This window comes from Dermochelys coriacea, chromosome 1, assembly GCF_009764565.3.
Source record: "Dermochelys coriacea isolate rDerCor1 chromosome 1, rDerCor1.pri.v4, whole genome shotgun sequence".
In the NCBI taxonomy this organism is placed as follows: domain Eukaryota; kingdom Metazoa; phylum Chordata; order Testudines; family Dermochelyidae; genus Dermochelys; species Dermochelys coriacea.
The window spans coordinates 317730473-317751095 of record NC_050068.2 but is presented as its reverse complement, the minus strand read 5'-3'; the positions used below and the strand labels follow the sequence as shown (position 1 = coordinate 317751095).

The 20623-nt window shown below is 38.2% G+C and overlaps 1 protein-coding gene across 11 annotated transcripts in view; it reads right to left on the bottom strand.

The window, feature by feature from the left end:
• Positions 1 to 20623, bottom strand: part of BRD1 (bromodomain containing 1) — a 106652-nt gene that overhangs the window by 8578 nt on the left and 77451 nt on the right. For 8 of the 11 annotated variants that reach the window (XM_038419201.2, XM_038419208.2, XM_043496206.1 and 5 more), the window contains 3 exons: positions 11741 to 11876; positions 9535 to 9662; positions 231 to 340 (listed from right to left, as the gene is read on the bottom strand). In XM_038419201.2, the coding sequence (XP_038275129.1) occupies positions 231 to 340; positions 9535 to 9662; positions 11741 to 11876 (374 nt within the window). Of the gene's footprint in view, positions 1 to 230; positions 341 to 9534; positions 9663 to 11740; positions 11877 to 17534; positions 17744 to 20623 lie in introns of those variants that run through there. The other 3 variants (XM_043496194.1, XM_043496201.1, XM_043496210.1) reach the window with 2 other exon arrangements.

The window sequence follows — 20623 nt, the reverse complement described above, 5'->3', positions numbered from 1 at the left end:
AAACAGGTATTCTGAATCCTATCGGATGCATTTATGGTGGCTCACTATTAGCCCACGGTGTCATTATCTGCCATTGTATGAACTCTGTGTCCTGAAGTTTTATGGAAAATATTATACGTAAGGTAAAGTGAACATTCACTTTTGCTCAACTCTGCATTAGATTTTATGGGTCCATTTGGAAATAGTGAAAAAGTTTCAGTGTAATACTGGTGGTATGGCTGTAGACTCACCAGTGCTGGATAGGAGGGATATCCACTGCATTTGGCCCACACTACTTTTAGAGGCTCAAGAACAGATGTTGCAGCATCAGTTGAAATCCACATACTGCTATGTCCAACTTCTAAGAAAAATCATAATTAAATATTAGTAGTGTAAAGATTCAGAGCTTGGGTTATCCCCTGCAACTCTTCACTATGGGCCATTTTATCAGCCCCTATCTCACCATAATTATTGCTGCTAATACTCTGCACCCACACAGCATCTTTCATCTCAGGATATCAAAGTACCCTAAAATCTTAAGACCCACAACATTTCTGTGAGGTATGCTAGTATGTTAAAGATGGATTAACTAAAATGCAGAAGGATAAAGGCCAAGATTTTCAAAGGTGACTAGATTATAGGTGCCTCACTGTCTTAAAGGGCCATGTTTTCAGAAGGAGGGTGCTCAGCATGTTCTGATAATCAGACGTCTTTAGCTTATCTTAAATTGGGCACCCAAAATCACTAGGTACTTCTCAAAATCTTGGCCATAATTACTTGCCCAATGTTGCCCAGCAAGTTAGTGGCTATTGTGATTTACAACTTTGGATCTTCAAATCTCAGGTATAAATCAACCCCTGTTGGAACAATGAGAAGCATGGTTGGGATTTGATAATTTATGACCACTGTTCTGCCATTTACATGGCATACCAGCCTTTTGATTTGCAAGAGAGCAAACTCAGGAGTAGATCCTCTCTGCTGTTCTTCTCCTCAGCTCTTTTCATCCTCCATTGATCCCTTTTGTCTTGCCTTTCCCTGGGGCAGCTGTCAAAACTCCTTTCTCTATCACCAAAGCCCGGAACATGCTACAGGACAATATAAAGTTGCTGCAGTGCTTATTTCTCCACAGCAGGCAGCACAATAAGCATCTGAGGCTGAATAAAGCTACTTCCATCTGTTCTCTCAGTTCCCCTTCTTCTCCCTGGTAACCTCCACTGGACGGAAGGAAAACACAAACTGACTGCAGGACACAAGGCAGTCACAGACCAGAGAGAAGATGTGGCCCACAAAGATCTACAGGGATGAGGGTGGGAACAGAGAATGGGGAGCAAGAGACCCACATATCTCTTATGTGGGAAAGTAGGATGGGGCTCAGAGTACTAGAAGGAAATTAAGAGGCTCAGAGCTCCAGGGATGGTTGAGACCCTGATGGTTGTAGCAGATGAAACTCTGGCAAGAGCACCAAAAATAACTATGAGAAATTACAGTCATTTTCAATTTTCAGGTAATAGGGCCATACTGAATAGAAGAATTTTTTTACATGTGAAGGAAAAATACATTCTTCGTATTTGAAATGGGTAATGCTTCTAGTGAAAACCACAACAAGAACATGTTTCCCACCCAGTACAGATCAAGAAGGTTGTTGTAAAATTCCTAAGGAATGTGGTTTATTTTCTGAGTACTAGAAGTACCCAGGAGATGCTGTAGAAAGTCAGAGAATAATATATACTTTTAGCACAGAAAAGTTGTAATAGTTTTCTTGAACAAAATTTTCAAACTTGGACATCTAAATCTATTATATTTCATTTTCAGAGCTGTGGACACTCAGTACTTACCCAAACAAGTGGCCTGATTTTTTGGAACTAACTTTTGGCACTCAAATTTGTAAACACTAGCTCTACTGATAAAAATCTCCCTGTCATCTACTCATCACCACATCATGGCCAAGATGTCAGAAGTTTTAAAGCGCAAAGAGCACAACTGTGAAATATGATTTATTACAGTATCAATGTAAGCAAAAAAAGCAGAACCTAAGACAGTTTTCCCAGCAGTTTTAAAAGCCTGATCCAAAGCCCACTGAAGTCAATGGGAGTCTCACCATTGACTTCAAAGGGCTTTGATTCAGGCCTTTGATCAACAGGATTGCATTATACTGATTTATTCTTGATGGCACAATTCTACTTTTTAATACTAAACCGTTCAGCCTCCGGGGAAAAGAAAAAAAATCTTCTCATTTATTTTCTTCACATGTAACTTTTGTAGATTTTTTTGAGACAGAGAAAAAGTATTAAGAAAATTTTATACAATCTAACGCTTTCTTTATCAAAACCATACAATATTCTTCAATACGTAAGTGACGAGAACAATAAGGATAGAAATACATCTTAGGGTTCTGATGATATCAAACTACCCTTTTAAGAGCTTGGTTAAGGAAAGAAGATATTCAAGAATATTATGGAAAGAGCTGTGCTAATTCCAAGTGAAAAATTTTGGCAAGATCTCAAATCTAACAAAATTGTCAACAATCATTTCCAGCATGATTGACAGATAAACTGGTTTAGGTAAATTCTCTATTGCTCTGGTCTCTTAATTCCATCTTGAGCTTCATTAAGATCCAAAATACTACAGATACAGGAGCTAGATGTATTTAAACTTATGTGAAGAACAGTACAGGATCTTTATTTAGAATAAGCTAACACAAGGAAAACAGTAAAGAAACTTACATTTCTCTCAGCTGCAAAATCAACATAAAAGAAAAGGAAATGATTTAAAGCTAAGAAGGTGTATATGCTCTTATTGCATGCATGTGGAATGTGGCAAGTCTCCCTCAGAGAGAATTCTCAAGATATGTGACCAACAGTGAATCATGGATAATGCTTCCTTTATAAGCACTTACCTACTTTGGTGATTGGGATGCTATACAAAAATACACAGTCAGTAATTTTCTCTTACCACGAGAAAAAACGCTGATTATCCCAGACTAGAAGAGGAACTGCATTTATTCCCGTTGTACTAATAGTCATGGCACCTTACACTGCTAGAAAATCTGAAATCTGCTGTCAAAAGATTTAAATAAAAATACTCCTGTGAACTGAAAAAAAAGCGAGTCTGAATCCTACAGCTATGGTTGAGATAGATACCAGCTTTGATTTATAACTTCAAACTTGGTATCTGCACAGTCCTAAATGAGGAATTCAAGTTTTGTAAAGTTTAAACCAACTCATTAATAATGAATTTGGAGGTTAATTTTAAAATATAACATACTACATATTCACAAACCATTTGCATGTTCTAGGTGGAGCTGGTGGCACCACCGATTATTAAGGTTGCTCGACACGTCCCATTATTAGACCCTATTTTCAGTTCATTATAACGTTGCCAAACTTAAGAACAGCCATACTGGGTCAATTGTCCATCTAGCCCAGTATCCTGTCTTCCGACAGTGGCCAATGCCAGGTGATTCAGTGGGAATGAACAGAACAGGTAATCATCAAGTGATCCCATCCCGCCATCCACTCCCAGCTTCTGGCAAAGAGGCTAGGGACACTCACACGGTGTTGGATCCCTAACCATCCTGGCTAATAGCCATTGATGGACCTATCCTCCATGAATTTATCTATTTCCTTTTTGAACCCTGTTAATAGTTTGGGCCTTTACAACATTCCCTGGCAAAGAGTTCCACAGTTGATTGTGTTGTAAGAAGTAGTACTTCCTTCTGTTTTACATCTGCTGCATATTAATTTCAGTGGGTGACCCCTAGTTCTTGTGTTATTTGAAGGAGTAAATGGCATTTCCTTAATCACTTCTCCATAACAGTCAAGATTTTAATAGACCACTATTATAAGCCTCCTTACTCGTCTGTTTTCCAACTTGAAAAGTCTCACTCTTTTTAGTCTCTCCATACCCCTAATCGTTTTTGTTGCCCTTCTCTGTACCTTTCCCAATTCCAAAACAACTTTTTTGAGATGGGACGACCAGATCCGCATGAAATATTCAACGTGTGGGCATACCATGGATTTATATAGAGGTATTATTATATTTTCTGTCTCATGATCTATCCCTTTCCTAATGGTTCTTAACATTGTTGGGTTTTGTTTTTTTTTTTTTGGACTGCCGCTGTGTTTTAAGTGACTAGGCTGAAATTCTACATGCCGCATATCTTCCTCAGGCTGAATTTTTTTTTTTTTTGAAAGTTTCAGTTAAAATGGTTTAGTCATTTCTGAGACAAAGGCTAGGGAAAAACACAGTTTTTCTAATGTTAAAATATTCTTGGTGACCTTTTCTTTGAAAAGCTCTATTACTGTGGAGCAAGGAATCGAAATTTGACAGGAGGCAGCCTTGGTGTCAGGGATGTGCCTTTTGCCATCCCAGTTAAAATCCACCCACATTTAGCCAAGTTACAAGCCTCTGGGGAAAAAACCCACAGTTTGCACATGCTCAGTAGGGACTTTAATTTAAGCAGCTAAAATCTCCTTAGAGTCAGAACTCACTAAGCATGCTTGAACCTCTCTCAGTTCTTAGTGGAGACCTGACTCTCCCGTGCTCTCAGTGACTTCCTGTGGCACCCAGGCAGCATGGAGGAAGCTGAATGATTCGAATGCAGAGGGGCCAAAAAGCTGAATTGGGAGGAATGGATGGGGCGGGACTGGGACTAGGAGCTTGAGTGTGGGTGTTGGAAGGCAAGGACAAGGAGCCAAGTGGGGAAGACTGAGACTGGATGAGAAACCTGGGGAGGAAGACTAGGGGTATGTATGGATGATGGAGCTTAAGATTCCAGTCCTGCTGATGAACAATGATATCAATATGATGCCACATAATGGAATTTCTCAGTTTGCTTTTTAAAAACCTAGGATACACACACACAAAACAATATTAAGAGAACATTATTAAGACTGCAAAGTCAGGCAAATGCTTGGAAATCCAAGAATTAAGTTGCCTATGCAACTTGAATTCAGTCCTTTTGTGTGCATGCATGGTATAGGCTTTAATTAACATGATCACAAACAATTTTTTTTCCACATTATTCTGCCTTATTCAGTGCACAGGATGGATCTGCTCCGAGTATGAATCAGGTTTGTGTAGCAAAGGAGGCTGTTGTATGTAGGACTGCTGTCATTTGTTGCAGAAGTTAAGTAGTGCATCTTCTGTGGTTCCAGGAAAACAATAGGCCTAAGCCTGCCAACAGCTAAAGACCCTTTATCTTAGCCAGGAGGGGAGAGGGGGCAGTGAACCTGGGCTACAACTGAATACTGGGGACAACAAATGAAAAAACAGGGATGGGAGTGAAAGTCACAGGGCAAAAAATCAGGTAACTGGAAGGGAATACTGGGCAGAACACCCCTGACAGCACCCACTGCTCCTCAAAGGCATATGAGGAGTCAGTGGACAGCACCCAGAGGAACTCTGCTTTGAGGAGTGACAGAACAAGGTAAAGGAAATAGAATATTCCAATGTCCAACTTCCTCTTCCTGGTATGATGTATATATGTCTTGGCCAGCAACAGGAGGAGTCTGATAAGGAGGTCCTGCAACTTTGTGGGGCCATGGACAGGTGTCCCAGGATCAGGAGGTGCAGGGAGAAGTGCAGCCAGAACCTCAGTAAGAGGTTCTACAGGAGCTGGAAGAGGGACTACAACTTGACACACTCTATGCAGATGAGTGCCAAGTCTCCCTCTTTCTGCAGATGGAAAGGTGTATAGTGAATGAGGCAGAGGACTGCAAAGAAGAGAAAGGATGGTTAAGACAGTCGAAAGCTTCCCTAGAGAATGGGATTCCATCCTTGCCTCCGCTACAGAGTTCCTATGTTATGCTGCGCAAGTCACTTCAACCCAACTTTTCATTTTCTGGGTGCCTAACTTGGTACCCTGGGGCCTGATTTGCAGAAATAATGAGCACTCTTAGCTGCAACTGAAGTAAGAGCAGTGCTTTCAGCATATAAAGTGCGAAATAATGCTAAGTACTATGAAAAATCTGTTTTCTAGTCATCTCAAATTGGGTACCCAAAATTAGTGGATACTTGCCCTTAATCTTTCTGTGCCCTTAATCTATAAAATGTGCATGACACAATGCTCTCACCTCAGAGAGGTCTGAAAATACATTTATTCAATGTTTGTGAAGAACTCATAGTACTGTGATGAGTGACATAGAAAAGCCCTTGAGGAAATGAGAAATTCTGTCTTCAGAGAAGGGTTTGAATATGCTGCAGTGAATAAGGCATGAGGCCACACACTGAATAATGAGGAAAATATAAAATATTGAACAGCTGCTCATTTATTGAGTGCTATCTGTCCTGTCCATTGAATGAGGCTGGAGTTCTGTCAAAAAATAGTAAGTGAACGTGTTATTAAAGAGGCAGACACAAGGGGTCAAATTAAGGTTGCACAAGCAGTCTTAATTCTGGCATTTCCTAACTTTACTTGGCAACCTTAATAATGTTCTCCTAGAATAGATTGTGCGTAATATATAAATAAATTTGCAAAACTCAACACAGCCTTAACTACATACCCATGATAAGAGCCCTCCATAATATATATATATATATATACACACACACACACACACAGACACACATTTTTTTAATATACACACACACACACACACACACACACACACACACACACACACACACAGACAGAGTGCACTCCTTTTATAAGAATCGCATCCATTTCAGATGATTTGATTCTTACAAGCCATTTATTCTTACAAGTGGAGTATAGGAATGATTTTTCCCCAGTGGTTTTGATCACTATATGCAGTTGATTCTTACATCAGTGACTTTTATAAATGGAATGCACTGGTATTCTACATTCAAGCAGACGGTACACTTAAAGTTTATTTTGATTTTAGAAAGAGTAAAGGTTTCAAAGGTATTCCCTTTACTCAAGGTGAGGGATACTACTAGACTTGGTAAAATCTCTAGAATCAGAATGTACTTTAATTGGGTCCATAATCTATTTCCATCATCTGTGCGTGTGTTATATGCATACACTGAAATACACCACTTTTTATTACAGTTACACATATAGATCAATGTAAAAAGACTAGAATTTCAGCATTTCAAAATACTGAACTGGGGGTTTTGAGGTAACACTTGAGGTTCATTTTACTCCACGTACTACATACTTTAGGCAGTTCTGAAGCTGTTAAAACAACATAAGCTATTTAAAAAAAAAAAAAACCCACAACGAATGCACTTTGCCTCCATTAAGGTTTCTGTGGGACCCATTATTTCTATTTTGTGCATTTAGGTCAGCATTTTCACAAGTGACACTGGATGTCCGACTTGAGATGCCTTAAAGGTGTCCCATTTTCAGAAAAAGCTGAGCACAAATCCTCTGAAAAATCAGGACTGGGAAGGCACCACAGACCTGGCCAAAAATTGAAACATGCCAAAACCGCTGGTCACTTTTGAAAACCTCGGTCCTACATAATGAAAGTTAAAATATGACTTTTTTCTACTGAACTGTAGCATACAGTGGGTAGTCAAACCATGGCCTAAGAGTTAACTTTTGTTGTAATTCATTGGATGGAAACTGGACATTTCACTACATCTCCCTCTCTATCTAGCTTCCATAAGGCATCAAAGACACTGACTGGTAAAGGATGCTGAAATCACCTCATGTCAGAGAAAATGCAGCAATAAATACCAATTCAGTATTTCCTCTGGCTCTATTAAACGGCATTTGCCTCTGAATTATTTCAGCACAGCTCACCAACACATTAGAACAGAGACTGGAGGAGGAGCAAGCAACACTCAACTAAGAGCTGGGTGTGAAGGGAGGAGAGCAAGTGAAAAACAACTCAAAAATGAAAAAACTAAATGTAAAACTGCCCGCCAGTAGCTGTTGAAGTAGAGAAACTCTGGGGTTGAGGAAAGAAGAGATGGGAAGGAAAGGATAAGCCATGTAATAACATGAAAAATAAGGAAACTGATGAAGAAAAAATTATCCATCCATTTTTCACAACTTATTATACCTGTTAGATGTTTATGCCATCACTAGACCTATTTCCTCAGACTACTGAGTTATTTTCTTCTGCATGAATCTGTTGAACATATAAATCTGTAGAACTCTAATACATGTGAAATAACATTCCGCCATCAAGTATAGCAAATGCCATTAAGCCCCCCAATCAAATAATTAAAGTAATGGAACATTACTTAGAGCTTGTGCTACAATTATCTTTTCACTTCCTTATTTATTTGGTTTTGACCATGACACAAGTTTATATAAAAATAAGCACATCAAAGAGAGACAGATGCAAATATTAAATATTTAATTATGCACTGAATATTTAATATGCCTGATGATGGAATACAATTGTAGATAAGATTTTGAACCAAACTGTGCTTGCATTACTTGAGTAGCCTTATTTACTTCAAAGAGACTAATTTCTTTTAAAAAACATATTTAAAAGTTAAATAGTCCAAAACAAAATTAGTCAGTTTCTATGGGTCAGATTACTACACCCTAGCTTTAGGAACAGTGCCAGTGAAATCAACAGGTTACTTGTTGAGTGAGATACTATATAATGCAAATAAAGATGTCAAAATCTGGCCCTAAGCAGCTTGGCAAAAGACGCACTTATAATAGTGTATGTTAGAATATAGATATTCAGGCCTGTCTGTAAAGGCCTATACTCTAAGAATTTAGATGTATTCTTATCACTTAGCTAGTTATAGAGGTATAAAAGAAAGAATCAAAATCACTGTCTGCCGGTGTAAGGTCCTTCTCTTACTATGACAGTCTGAGGCCCTGTGCTTAGGCTAAGATCTTTGGCTAAGCAGCAGAGACAGCCATAAGCTGGGAAGCGACCGGTCACCTCCTCACATTCCAAACTAGTCACATTGAAATAAGGAGCTAGTGGGATGTTAGGATACAATTCTGTTCTGATAATGCCTATCGCCTCCAGAGAAAGGGAAGTGCCTAGAAGATGTAAAAGAAACTTAGTTTGATAGCATCCTGTCTGGCAAGAACTCACTTTTCAATAGTTGGGATGTGAAATCCTCATTTCTTTGTTGTTCTATCACTGTAGTCCCCATTTCCCTATTGTTTGTTTGTATAATCTCTGTCTGGTTCTGTGATTGTTTCTGTCTGCTGTATAATTAATTTTGCTGGGTGTAAACTAATTAAGGTGGTGGGATATAAAGTATGTTAGGATTGGTTAGTTAAATTTCAGTAAAATGATTGGTTAAGGTATAGCTAAGCAGTAAGTTTTACTACACAGTCTGCAGTCAGTCAATCAGGAAGTGGGTCGGTGGGGAAAATGGGAACATGGAATGAGGGTGGGGAAATTGGAATCATGTTTTGCGAAGGGCAGGAATGGGAACAGGGACACAGGTAAGGCTCTGTGGTGTCAGAGCTGGGAAGGACGACAGTAAGGAAGGAAACTGGTATCATGCTTGCTGGAAGTTCACCCCAATAAACATCAAATTGTTTGCACCTTTGGACTTCGGGTATTGTTGCTCTCTGTTCATGTGAGAAGGACCAGGCAAGTAAGTGGGTGAAGGAATAAGCTCCCTAACAGTGTACTTTAAGAATACAATTATTATAGTTACCAGCTGCAATTCTTGCTGCTTTTGCGTAGTTTCCATTTTCAATACATGATATCAACTCACTTCTGTCTTCCAAGGTGTGTCTTCGTATAAGTGCTGGTTTGCCTTTACCACACTTTGGCAAGCTAAAACTGCAGAGGTATAAATATTAAATGTTACTGGAAAACTAGTATGCTCGCACCCCTACACTCCCTTCCATCAAAATGTTTGGAATTTAAGATATAGTACTCATATGTCACTACAGTTACCTGACGGTGAGTAGTAAATTCTACTGCATTTCACAGAATGACCACACCCACCTTAAGCGGGGAGGGCCTTTGTCCAGCTTGCTGGCAGAAGGGAAATTGCACTTTATGGGCAGAGGGTGGGAGAGTGGCTCAGAGGCTTCTGCAAAAGAGCACTCATCCTCCAGGGATTGGAAAGGCTGGGGAGTTGAAAAGGGGCAAGACTAGTGGGAGAAGACCCTTTTCCACAGACCAGGTGGAGCAGCACCCACCTTCCCATCTCTTGAAGGTGGCAAATACCAGGTTTGGTCAGGACCTGCTTTGGACATTACACTAGCCGCTCCTTTCTAGAGGGGCTGGGAAGGAATTTTTCCCTACCACCAGCTTGGCCTAGGTGGAGTAGGGGGTTTTGCACCTTCCTCACAGCAGTTCAGGAAGAACTTTATTATGGTGACTAGGGACAGGAGTTAGATTCGGATGCCGCAACTCATTATGTAAGTGTGGGGCAGGTGTCCAGTGCAGGAATCCCTTCCTTGTTGAGTACAATGACCAGATAAATGGGTTGGTAAAGGACTTAAAAAGGAGGTGTTTGTTAAAAAGGGAGGAGGGGGTTTGGGGCTCCTATGACTGGCATGGCAGGAGCCAACCCCTCTTCCTTATAGCCCACCTCAACCCACATTCCGAGAGTGGGGGCGGTAAGGTCTCAGCAATGGATTGACTGGAGGACCTGGATGGAAGGGGGCTGGCAGAAGCCTCCTAGGTACATATTGAGTGATCATGGAGTTACCTGCACTGTATACTTTTATCTGCCAGGTAGTCCTCAACATTTAATAATAAGGTTGCAGCCTGATTAAAACCACATCAAGTCTTTTCTTTCAGCATAGCTGGACAACACGTACAAATTGATTGATTCAACTTGTACTGATAAGCAAAAGATCTAACTAGATAATAAGAATTCCTTCTCCTCCACCCTCCCAAAAAGTGATGTTCAGAAACATCATTGAACTATAGATATTTTCCCATGGATAAATTTTGCACACTCCTGTATTTTCACTTTAAAGATTTAAGCAATTTGACCAGAAATTATTTTGCACTGCATTCACAATACAATACATCACTCATCTTCAAGGAATGCAATATGAAATTTTCCTTATGCTATGCAAATCAAATTTTGGGGCATGAATATGATAATGCTATCCTCTTAAGCAGTCCAACATTGATGGTGAATTTAAGAGTACACAGCAGAAAAATGGTTACTTATTAAAGCAACTCTGGTTCTTCCCGATGACTGCCATATCAAGTCACATTCACGGGAGATACGCACCATTGGTGAACAAACCTGGAACTTTCAAGCAAGCTTTCAAGACTCAAGTGAAGCCCCACGTTCACCCACCCTACCCTCTTCCTCTAGGACATAAGTGCACAAATGCGGGTGCAGCCCAATTGCTCTTTCATTTATTTTCTCTTATTCAGCAACCCTTAACAAGAGATTCCAAAAAAGGAGGGAAGGTGAGAAATGAGAGTGGATTCATATGGGACAACCATTCAAGAAATGCAATTAAGAACTATATCACTGCATGAATTACTCCCCTGTTCTATGGCCATAGAATTTGCTATGTAATTCACCCCTGCTGCAAAATTGGGCTCCAGAATATATGCCTTCATTAATGGAGGGAGAGGGGGAGTTTCTAGCCCTAATGGTTGTGATAACCTACAAAACATGAACTTTGTGTAAACTGAGGCAGTACTGGGTTCTGATTTTGCAGAAAGCCTGAAATAATGATTTCAAAAGATATGAACCTCAATGCTGTGTTAATTTTGAAACTTAAAAATGAGAATTTAAATATTAAATTTTTTAAAACCAGACATGTATGTGTTGTTGCTCTAGTTTAGGGCATACTTTTTAGTCTGCTGGTGCATGATTATAGTTCTTTATTTAAAACTTAATTTTAAAAGGGCAAAACAAAAAAGTGTCAGATTTTTACCTTGAATTACATAAAAGGCTGTTACTGGAGGATATGCTAGATTCGGATGCACAGCGGCGACGAGGTTCAACTTTTCTTCCTGGAGCATCATCTAACTCTCTCTCTTTACTTCCATCTCCAAAACCATTTGATAGGCCTGTAATGTAAACGAGTGGTATACATTACACCAAAATTTAAACTGCATTTTGTTTTTATACAAGTCTATATACATATGTTTATATAATTTTTGTTCCGCATCTGGTAAGTGACTGTGATGCGAGTAAAAGAAAAAATAAAATGTTTCATTTTCAAAAATGAAACATCAGGGAAAGTTTGTGTAGTCCAGATGTTAAGAAGCAGGAATTTAATTTCATGTAACAGGAAAAAGATAAAGTTTATATTACAAGATATGCACAATGGCATATCAAAAAATAGTCCCCATATGTCATACTTCAATAAGTACTCTACTGGATAGTTAATCTTGAGTGCATGGTGAGAACCAAGGAACAAAAAAAAGTGTTACAAAATTTGCAGACTCTTAAAAAAAAAAAACCCCAAAAACAGAAAACTTATCTTTATAAAAGTTTAATGTACTTAAAATCTGTAAATTGCAAGACAAAAAGTACTGAAAATAGCCGTTCAATGCTCAAAGTAACCAATAGTGGGGATTAATTAAGGGCCCTATCCAATGTCCACTGAGTCAATGGGAATCTTTCCACTATAATCAGGTCCTGAAAACCTATTTCAGAATAATGTATTTCAACAAGAATCCAGACTTAAGACTATTAAGAGAATATTTCATCTACTTCTGTATCAAAATTAATAATGTAAATTCAGTTGATGTCTGCTGTCTTTTCATCATAGTTTGTGTGTTTTGTTTCAGAGTTCTGATGAGGAAAATGTAGTAGAAAACACATAGAATGCTCAAGCTACCAATCTGAGACTTTTATAACTGGGCCACCATAAATCTTGCATCTATTTGCTTATTCATACAGTCTGTATTTCTTAAGACTCTTCATTTGTCTGTGTTTAAAACAGCATTCTTTACTTAAATAAAGTGTGTATCTGTATAGGATCCAATGAGAAATACATCTTTAAAAACTCTACATTTTAAACAGATGCGAGTCAAAGCAGACACAGGAAGAACATTAACAGAAATGGAGCAGATCAAGCTGAAGTACAGGTCCCCAAACTGTGGGATGCACCCACCTAAGGAAGTTCAGGGAGGTGGAGCTGGGGCCCAGATCAGCCCCCAAGGGGGTCAGAGAGGGAGGATCACTTTGCTCCACTCCTGGCCCCAGATGAGGCTCTCCTCCTGCCCCCAGCTGTAGTCCCAGCCCCCAGCTAAGGCTCCACTCCCACCCCCAGCCCCAGGCTGAGGCTCTGCTCCCACCCCCAACCTCAGCTCCCTTACCCCCTGACTGTGGGCTCTCTTTCCAGAGCTGTGTCCCTGCTCCTGTGCTCACTTCCAGGGAAGAAGGGGTCGTGGACAGGGGTAAGAGTGGGGTGGGGGGGGGCATCTGATGTAAAAAGTTTAGGGACCAGTGAGCTAAAGGAATCAGTGTTTAGCTAGCTGCTATGGGCCTTGAGATCCTCTAGAATTATCCAATTTTATTCTTAAGTAGGACTTCTGAGAACACACTTATTTTCTTGACATACAATATGATGTACATTCAAATTTTTTATTTAAATCACATGTGCAAAGTTGTGACATTTGTACTTTTAAATCTAAACTGTAAAAAACAGCCATTCTACATGCTATAAAGGATATCGGAACCCTCATTTCCATACGCAGAAGTTGCTAAAGACGTTTCTCAAGTCCTCTGTCTTATTTAATTTTCTAATTTGCATTAGGAGATTCTTGTGTATTTTGGAAGTGCAACAAAATTGACAGGAAAATTATAAAAAGTAGTAAGTACAAAAAATTACATGCTGCACAGTAGTAAAGACAAAGGCTGATCACATGTAGAGTTACTTGTAACTTTACCACATTCTAATTCATTTAACTACTAACCAGAAATGCCACTTCCCAAGCCCTCACATAGTCACTGACTAATCAAATCCTTTTTATTTTAGCGCACTATTTTATTTGATACTATCCAACCCTATCCTATGGTGTTTGCATACAGAAGCTCTTTTCAGCATAATTCTTGAAACCTCTATGTATCAAAGTATTTAGATTTGTATAGAAAATGTAAAAACAAGCACCTATTCAATGCTTTAAAAACAGACTGCTATAGTCTGCTACCTTTATATTTAAAAGATGAACAAATTAAAAATGACAAGAGATTACTTTTTAATTTTTCACTTTTCTATAATTCTTCCCATTCAGAAACTTCTAGTGTCTTTTGCAATTCTCCACTGGATCTGTCCTAGTAATAAAATATACAATTTTTTAATGTTCCTCAGCATAAAACTATGTACAGGCTATGAGGAGGAAGAGGAGAATGAAGTAATTATTTTATCAGTGTCACGAAGCCCTAAATTGTAAATCATTAATCAGCCCTTTATCATGCTCATTTTTATCATGTTTATTCTCAGCCAGACAGTGCAGGTAGTTCCAGGAGATTAACCTTAATGTTGCTGAAAATTTCTACAAAGCAAGAGTGACTTAAGAGGATGCCTATATGAAATGTTTTACATAAAGGACATGAAGCCTTACTGAGAAAGTCTAACAACAACAGGTTTCCGCAGGTTATCCTTTCATTGTAGGATAGCTGTCAGCAGGTAGACAGACCTACTCTTAAATAAAGTCTTGCCAATTTGTTTGTTTTGCATCGTGACCACAAACCAGAAATATAAATTACACAATGATTAAGCTACTAAAGAAGCTAACAGATGTTGGCTCACAGATCATTCCTAGTGCTGTGCGGTCAGGAGGTAAATGAGAGGTTTTTCCACAACTTAATTTATCAGAGTTCCTAGCCCTTTAACGAACAGGAAAGCAAGAGGAAATCTGTATAAGCGCCCTTGCAAGGTTAGGGTAGCATAACATGCTACTGTATGATGTGGCTTAAATAAGTCCGGCCTATGTGGGATCTGTGCCACCTGTAATTGGAACTGTACATTTTCATCTGCAGGGCCTTCCTAGGATAAAGAATTTGAGTGGGTTTCATTGTTTTTGACTTCACCAACGCAATATTTTTAATATTACATCTAGCAAACTTCCAACTGGGTCCAGGGCGGGTCTTTAACAAAAAGAAAACAAACAATTGTTACTGTGTTAAGATCACTTTATGATTTTACATCCCGAGTCTTCAATTCCTGGCTGAAAGCTCCATAAAAGAAGACTGGTAGCTAAAGTCTAATTAGAGCTGCATTATGAGACAGATAGTTAGAATCCCTCTGCCCCCTCCCCCCCGGACAAGATTAAAATTCTACTTGAGGCTTAGTAGTACAATATAATCTAAAAAAGTCAAATAAAGGGAAACTTTAGAAAGTGCAATAGCACTAATCAGGAAACATTTAGCTATTTCTCTTTATCTTTTTGTGGAAAGTTCAAATTTAACATATTTCATCTTCAGAAGCTGTTCACAGTAATCCCACTAAATGAATACCAAATCCTAAATGACAAAACTCCACAACATCTACTTTTTAAAAGTAAAAAAAAAAAAAAAAAAAAAAGGCATTTTAAATAGAAACTGTCTCATTAAATCTTCGAAACTAAAATGGCAAGATTGTTCTGCTATCTAGTTGCAAATCTGTATTGTGACTTCATAACTGGAGATCAAATTTCATCCCTATAATTTTCCAAGTAATCAGAAATTTAGTAATTAGTAAGTAATTTATAAGTGACTTATAAAAAAGAAGTAAACATAGCAGTAACACCACATTTGAATTATATTAACTGAAATTGCTTGGCTAGACACCCATGAAGTTCCCTGTCCCAAGAACAGGAGGACATCCAGGGTATGTCTATACTGCAATAAAAAAAATGCGTGGCACTGAATCTCGGAACTCAGGTTATTTGAAGGGCTCAGGTTGAGGTGCTAAAAACTGCACTGTAGACGTTCTGGCTCAGGCTGGAGCCTGGGCTTTGATATCCTGCAAGGGAATTGAGTCCCAGAGCCTGGCCTCCACCCTAAGCCCGAGCATCTACATTGCAATTTTAACCTAACAGCCCAAGCCAGAGTTAGCTGGCCAGGGCAAACTGCAGTGTTGTGGATCTTTTACTGCAGTGTAGACAGATTCCCAATCTCCTGCAAATATTAGGCAGTTACAAGATACATCAGGACAAGGCTCCCTCCTGTAAAGAATGCAGGAATCTCCTCTCAATCCCTTTGAATCTTACAAGTTCAGCAAAATATCTTCATAACAAGGTTCACTAAAGACAAGATTTTGGAGGAATCTTACTTTTGCCCTCCTTTGCACTTTACAAGTCTGTAGAAAGTCTATTAAATCAGCTGGGTACGCTATGTACTCAATTTTCAAAAGCCTATAACTTGGTCACATTAAAACTAGTTTTCTATGCAACAGGGAAAAGTCACACCTCGGTGGCAGCTATTTCCATCATCTTCTTCAACTTTCAACCCCCAGTTATGTCAGCTATAGAACTATTCAAAGCAGTCTATACAATTTCTTTGTATTCTGACTTTCACAAAACAGAAAACAAAAACTCCCCTCCACAAACGTTTTTAGGCAAAGACCAAGTACAAACCTTTTCAGCCTGATCGGTGAAATTTGCAGAAAGTTTTAAACAAGTGCAAACTGTTAGCAACTTTAAGTGTAAAGGGTCACTACTGCTCCCACTCTTAATACATAAGAGATCTTTCTAGAGACTGTACAATTTATAAGCTACATTAGCTTCCATGTGAATCAGAGTAATCATCAATGACATGGGTACTTCAAAATACATTTTAAAAATTTACTAAACTATAGAACAGTTTTAAGCTAGAAATAAATAATTCAAATTGAACCCACTAGTTACTTCTGGGTTTCTCCAACATTGATCATTTGGGGAAGCAAATTTTTAGCTATTATAATAATTATGAATACTGCAATTAAAAACATAACACTGCCTTCAAACAAGGTAGAATCCTGTGTACATCTAAACATATTCAGTGAAGCAGGAGGAGGTAAAATGCAGAGATAACAGAACAGAGGCAGGGACAAGGAAAGGAAAAATACAAAAGTTTGAAGGGCAATATAAGTTAAGAATATACAAAATACTACCAAAAATATACAAGGCTGTGCATTTAAGGCTGCAATCTCATTCTGAAATTCAGTTGACACTGAAAGAACAAGCAACCAGCAGAATTCACGTAACCAATTTAATTCCAATGCAAGTCGAACCTTATTATGCACAGCTTGATGGATACGTAAGCATTAGTACAGGATAAGGTGTGTTATTATACCTGGGTACATCTGTATGCCTCTTACAGTGCATCACTGTTTATATAAAAATAGTTTCATACACTTTAGAAATGACTGGCTACCAAGTCCTGATCTGTGCACTTATATTGGATACCCAGATAGTCAGAACCTTTCTTAGCCAGATACTTCTTCTAATAATGCATATTTTATAGAATTATATAAATGCACCAAAAGTAGGTATGGGATTTTTTTGTATGCATTATTTCCAATCTCAAAGGAAGATTCGATTGATGGGAGGGGAAGGTAGGAGGGCAAAGATGGAACATTCTTAACCAATCATCCCTCAGAGAGCATGTTCTCTGACTAAGGACTCTGGGGATTGGTAAAAAAAAAAATACTGCGACCAATTTGTGTCACATATATTGTAACATGTACAACTTTATAACTTACGGAGATGGGGAAATATATTGAATGAAGAGCATAGGTTCATATATGTCAAAGACTTCCTCCAACAGTGTTCATGTTTTTTGTTTTTGTTTTAAGGATGGCTGGTGTCTCCAACATGATCCAAAATAATTACTTGAAATGTAATTGTCTTTCTGCGTTCCAAAATGATCATTTAATTGAATTCCATTCCGTGTTGAGGATAATAGAAAATAATTAGGCTCCAAAGAGATAAATACCCAGCATGATATTAGTTAATATGAGAACCTGGAAGACAGTGAAAAAGCCATTAAGTCTCACTGAAAGGAAACAAAGCTTTTAAATAAATAAGCCATCCTTGCAGCACAGTGTCCAGAGACAGTGAAAACTATATAAATGTTCCTTGTACTAATACTTAACACAAGCTTCACAAGAGGCAAGACTAAAACAGAGGCTTCACTCAGATTCAGTTGCTCATTGTTGAAAAAGAAAATTACTTACATAAGAAATTGATAGCACAGAAAACAATCTTTGCGAGTGTGATACTCATCAAGAACATGGTTTTGATATTTTCTAAATTCCTTCCAATGAGAATAAGAAGACAGATGACCCTATTTTAAGAGGTTTTACACTGCCTATGCATATACCTATATACATAAAGGAATACTCTAACCAAGTCTACAAATATCTGAATATCTCTAGTTCCTGAAAACAACCGTGATAACTTTCAAACTGCATCAACAGCCTGGGAAGACATCCATAAAGTTCTCATCAAATTAGTCTCAGGGTGAGTTTGAGAAAATGTATTTGCATCAGTAAATCTTGGAGTGCACAGCAGACAGCTAAAATACACCCCTCAAGTTCAGAGCACACTGGTGAATCTCAGAGCATGTCAGAGTCCAGAGAAACGCAAACAGAGGTGGCAGACAAATCAGAGCAAGTTACTGTAATCTTGAAGAGGGTACCCAAGAGCTGGGATGAAGAGACAATGCTTAAGAAATGAATTTTCAATTTTTGCCCATAATTTTGACTACGGTTCAAAGAAAGCAGAGAATGCTCAGAATGAGCTCATGATGTAAGGATACTGGTAGCCTACATACTGTACAACAGAATCCTTTCAGTTTCTAAATGGGAAATTTTCACGCAGTGGAAATTTAGTCAATACACTCAGCAAACATCAACTTGAAAGATCATAAAAGTGCTTATTTTAGGTATATTTCTTAGAAAGAATGCTTAAAATTTCATCCTATATCCATTTATATCTACAGTAACTCTGGAATTGTCAGAAAAGTCATATGATAGATAGATAGATAGATAGATATAGATATATAGTTAGGAGACAACACCTATGGAAAACTTTCAAAAACATTCCAGAAAAAAAGTGGTGGAAGAGAAACAGAAAGTGTAGAATATGCAAGCAGAATGGTCTTAAATACAGAATGTTTTAAAAGAGTTTTCCATGAGGCTACTCCAACAGTAAAGAAAGTACTTGTGATGTCAGGGACATAACAGTATAAACCATGAAAAGCACACATAGCTCAGAGGAGTTTAAAAACTTTATAATTTGAGTTCACTTAAGTCAGCTCAAGTTTGCATGGCCTATGAGAAGCAACAATAAATATAAATGTAACTTATCTATCTACATAGATTTCAGGCTTTTACTTTGTATTTTATAGTGAGATATGGCTCAGATACAAGAAAAGACTCCCTAGGGGGCTGTTAATATTTAGGATAATCTATGCCAAGATGCAGTGAAAGTAAACAGTGTAAGAAGATTTAACACCAGAATGGGGACACGTATTTCTGAATTATAACAAGATACAAATATTAAGTAAGGGTTTCTGCAAAAAGAACTGGAGAAAAACTAAGTTGTACACTGGGTAATTTCCATTCTAAATTTTCCACATTTTTATAAAAAAACGACATGTAAACTGTATATTTATACATACCTGTATGTTTTTGCAAACTAGAACCAACATAATATATTCCCATTTTGATGCACTGATGCAGAATACTCACATTTTAATGGGAGCTGTTAGCTGGAAAAATAGGATTTACCTGTTAATATCTTCTTATATCAAGTGCCCAGAATTCTTCATTAGGTTAGATGAGCCTAGCAGTCTCAGAGCTGTCCAACAGGACCTGCTTTGCCCACATCCTCAATTTCCCCTAATGAATGGTTCTTCTGGAATTGTAGTTTTAATTAATTTAAAAACATAACATTTCCAACTAGAACACAAATATCTATTTTCCTCTGTGGAAAACAGAAGTTAATCATAAAAGGGAAAGTCTGATTGCTGGACATTGTACCTAGAGGAAAACTAATTAACAGGCAAGTAAAATTTTACTCCCTTATGAAGAAATGCCCAGCAATTCTGTATTACTGGTAAATCACTAAGAAAATCCCAGTTCCTGGGAAGAAAAAAAAATACACAATATATAAAACTATACATTTGTAAAGCTTTTAATTTCTGCATCGTGGAGAACCTCACACTTGAGGACAATCACAAGATGACAGCAAATCCAATGTCAGTGTATGGCAAAGGTGGGAATGGTAGTCCAGATAGCTGCAGTTTAGAATTCTTCACAATTAAAAGGTTGGAGTAGTTTAGTAAACTCCAGTTCCTTAAAATAGCTAGTTGTCTCTTGTATGGCTTGCAGATGAACCTAAGATGTGCAACCGGCATAGTTTCTTTTTCAGGTAGCAATCTGAGCAAAAATTGAAGAGGACAGTTCTTTGTAACTTTTGAAAGTGTACGTATTTGAAACAGTTCATACAGCAATCTTGTCTTAGTGAAAAGCACAGTACTGATTTTCTGTGAATAGTAACCCCAGATCCAATATTTTGCTGAAGAGGACTGCAACTTGGGGGGGAGGGAAGGGGAAAAAAAAAGTTCCATAGAAAATACTCCAACATGTTTTAAAGTTCACACAGTTTGTCAGTGCATGGAGGGCTTTCAAATGAAACATTCCTTGATTGCCCAGGGATTAATCAGCACCTAGTGCATGGACTAATGGATAACCTTTTGTGTTAAAAGAAATCAGACTGAAAAACAATGCTCAATATTATCACTTGTACTTCTAATGAATTGACACTCAGACCTAATTAGAAGCTTTCCTATAAGAATTGAAGAATCTGCAGGATATTAATCTCCCTGGGCCAAAAAT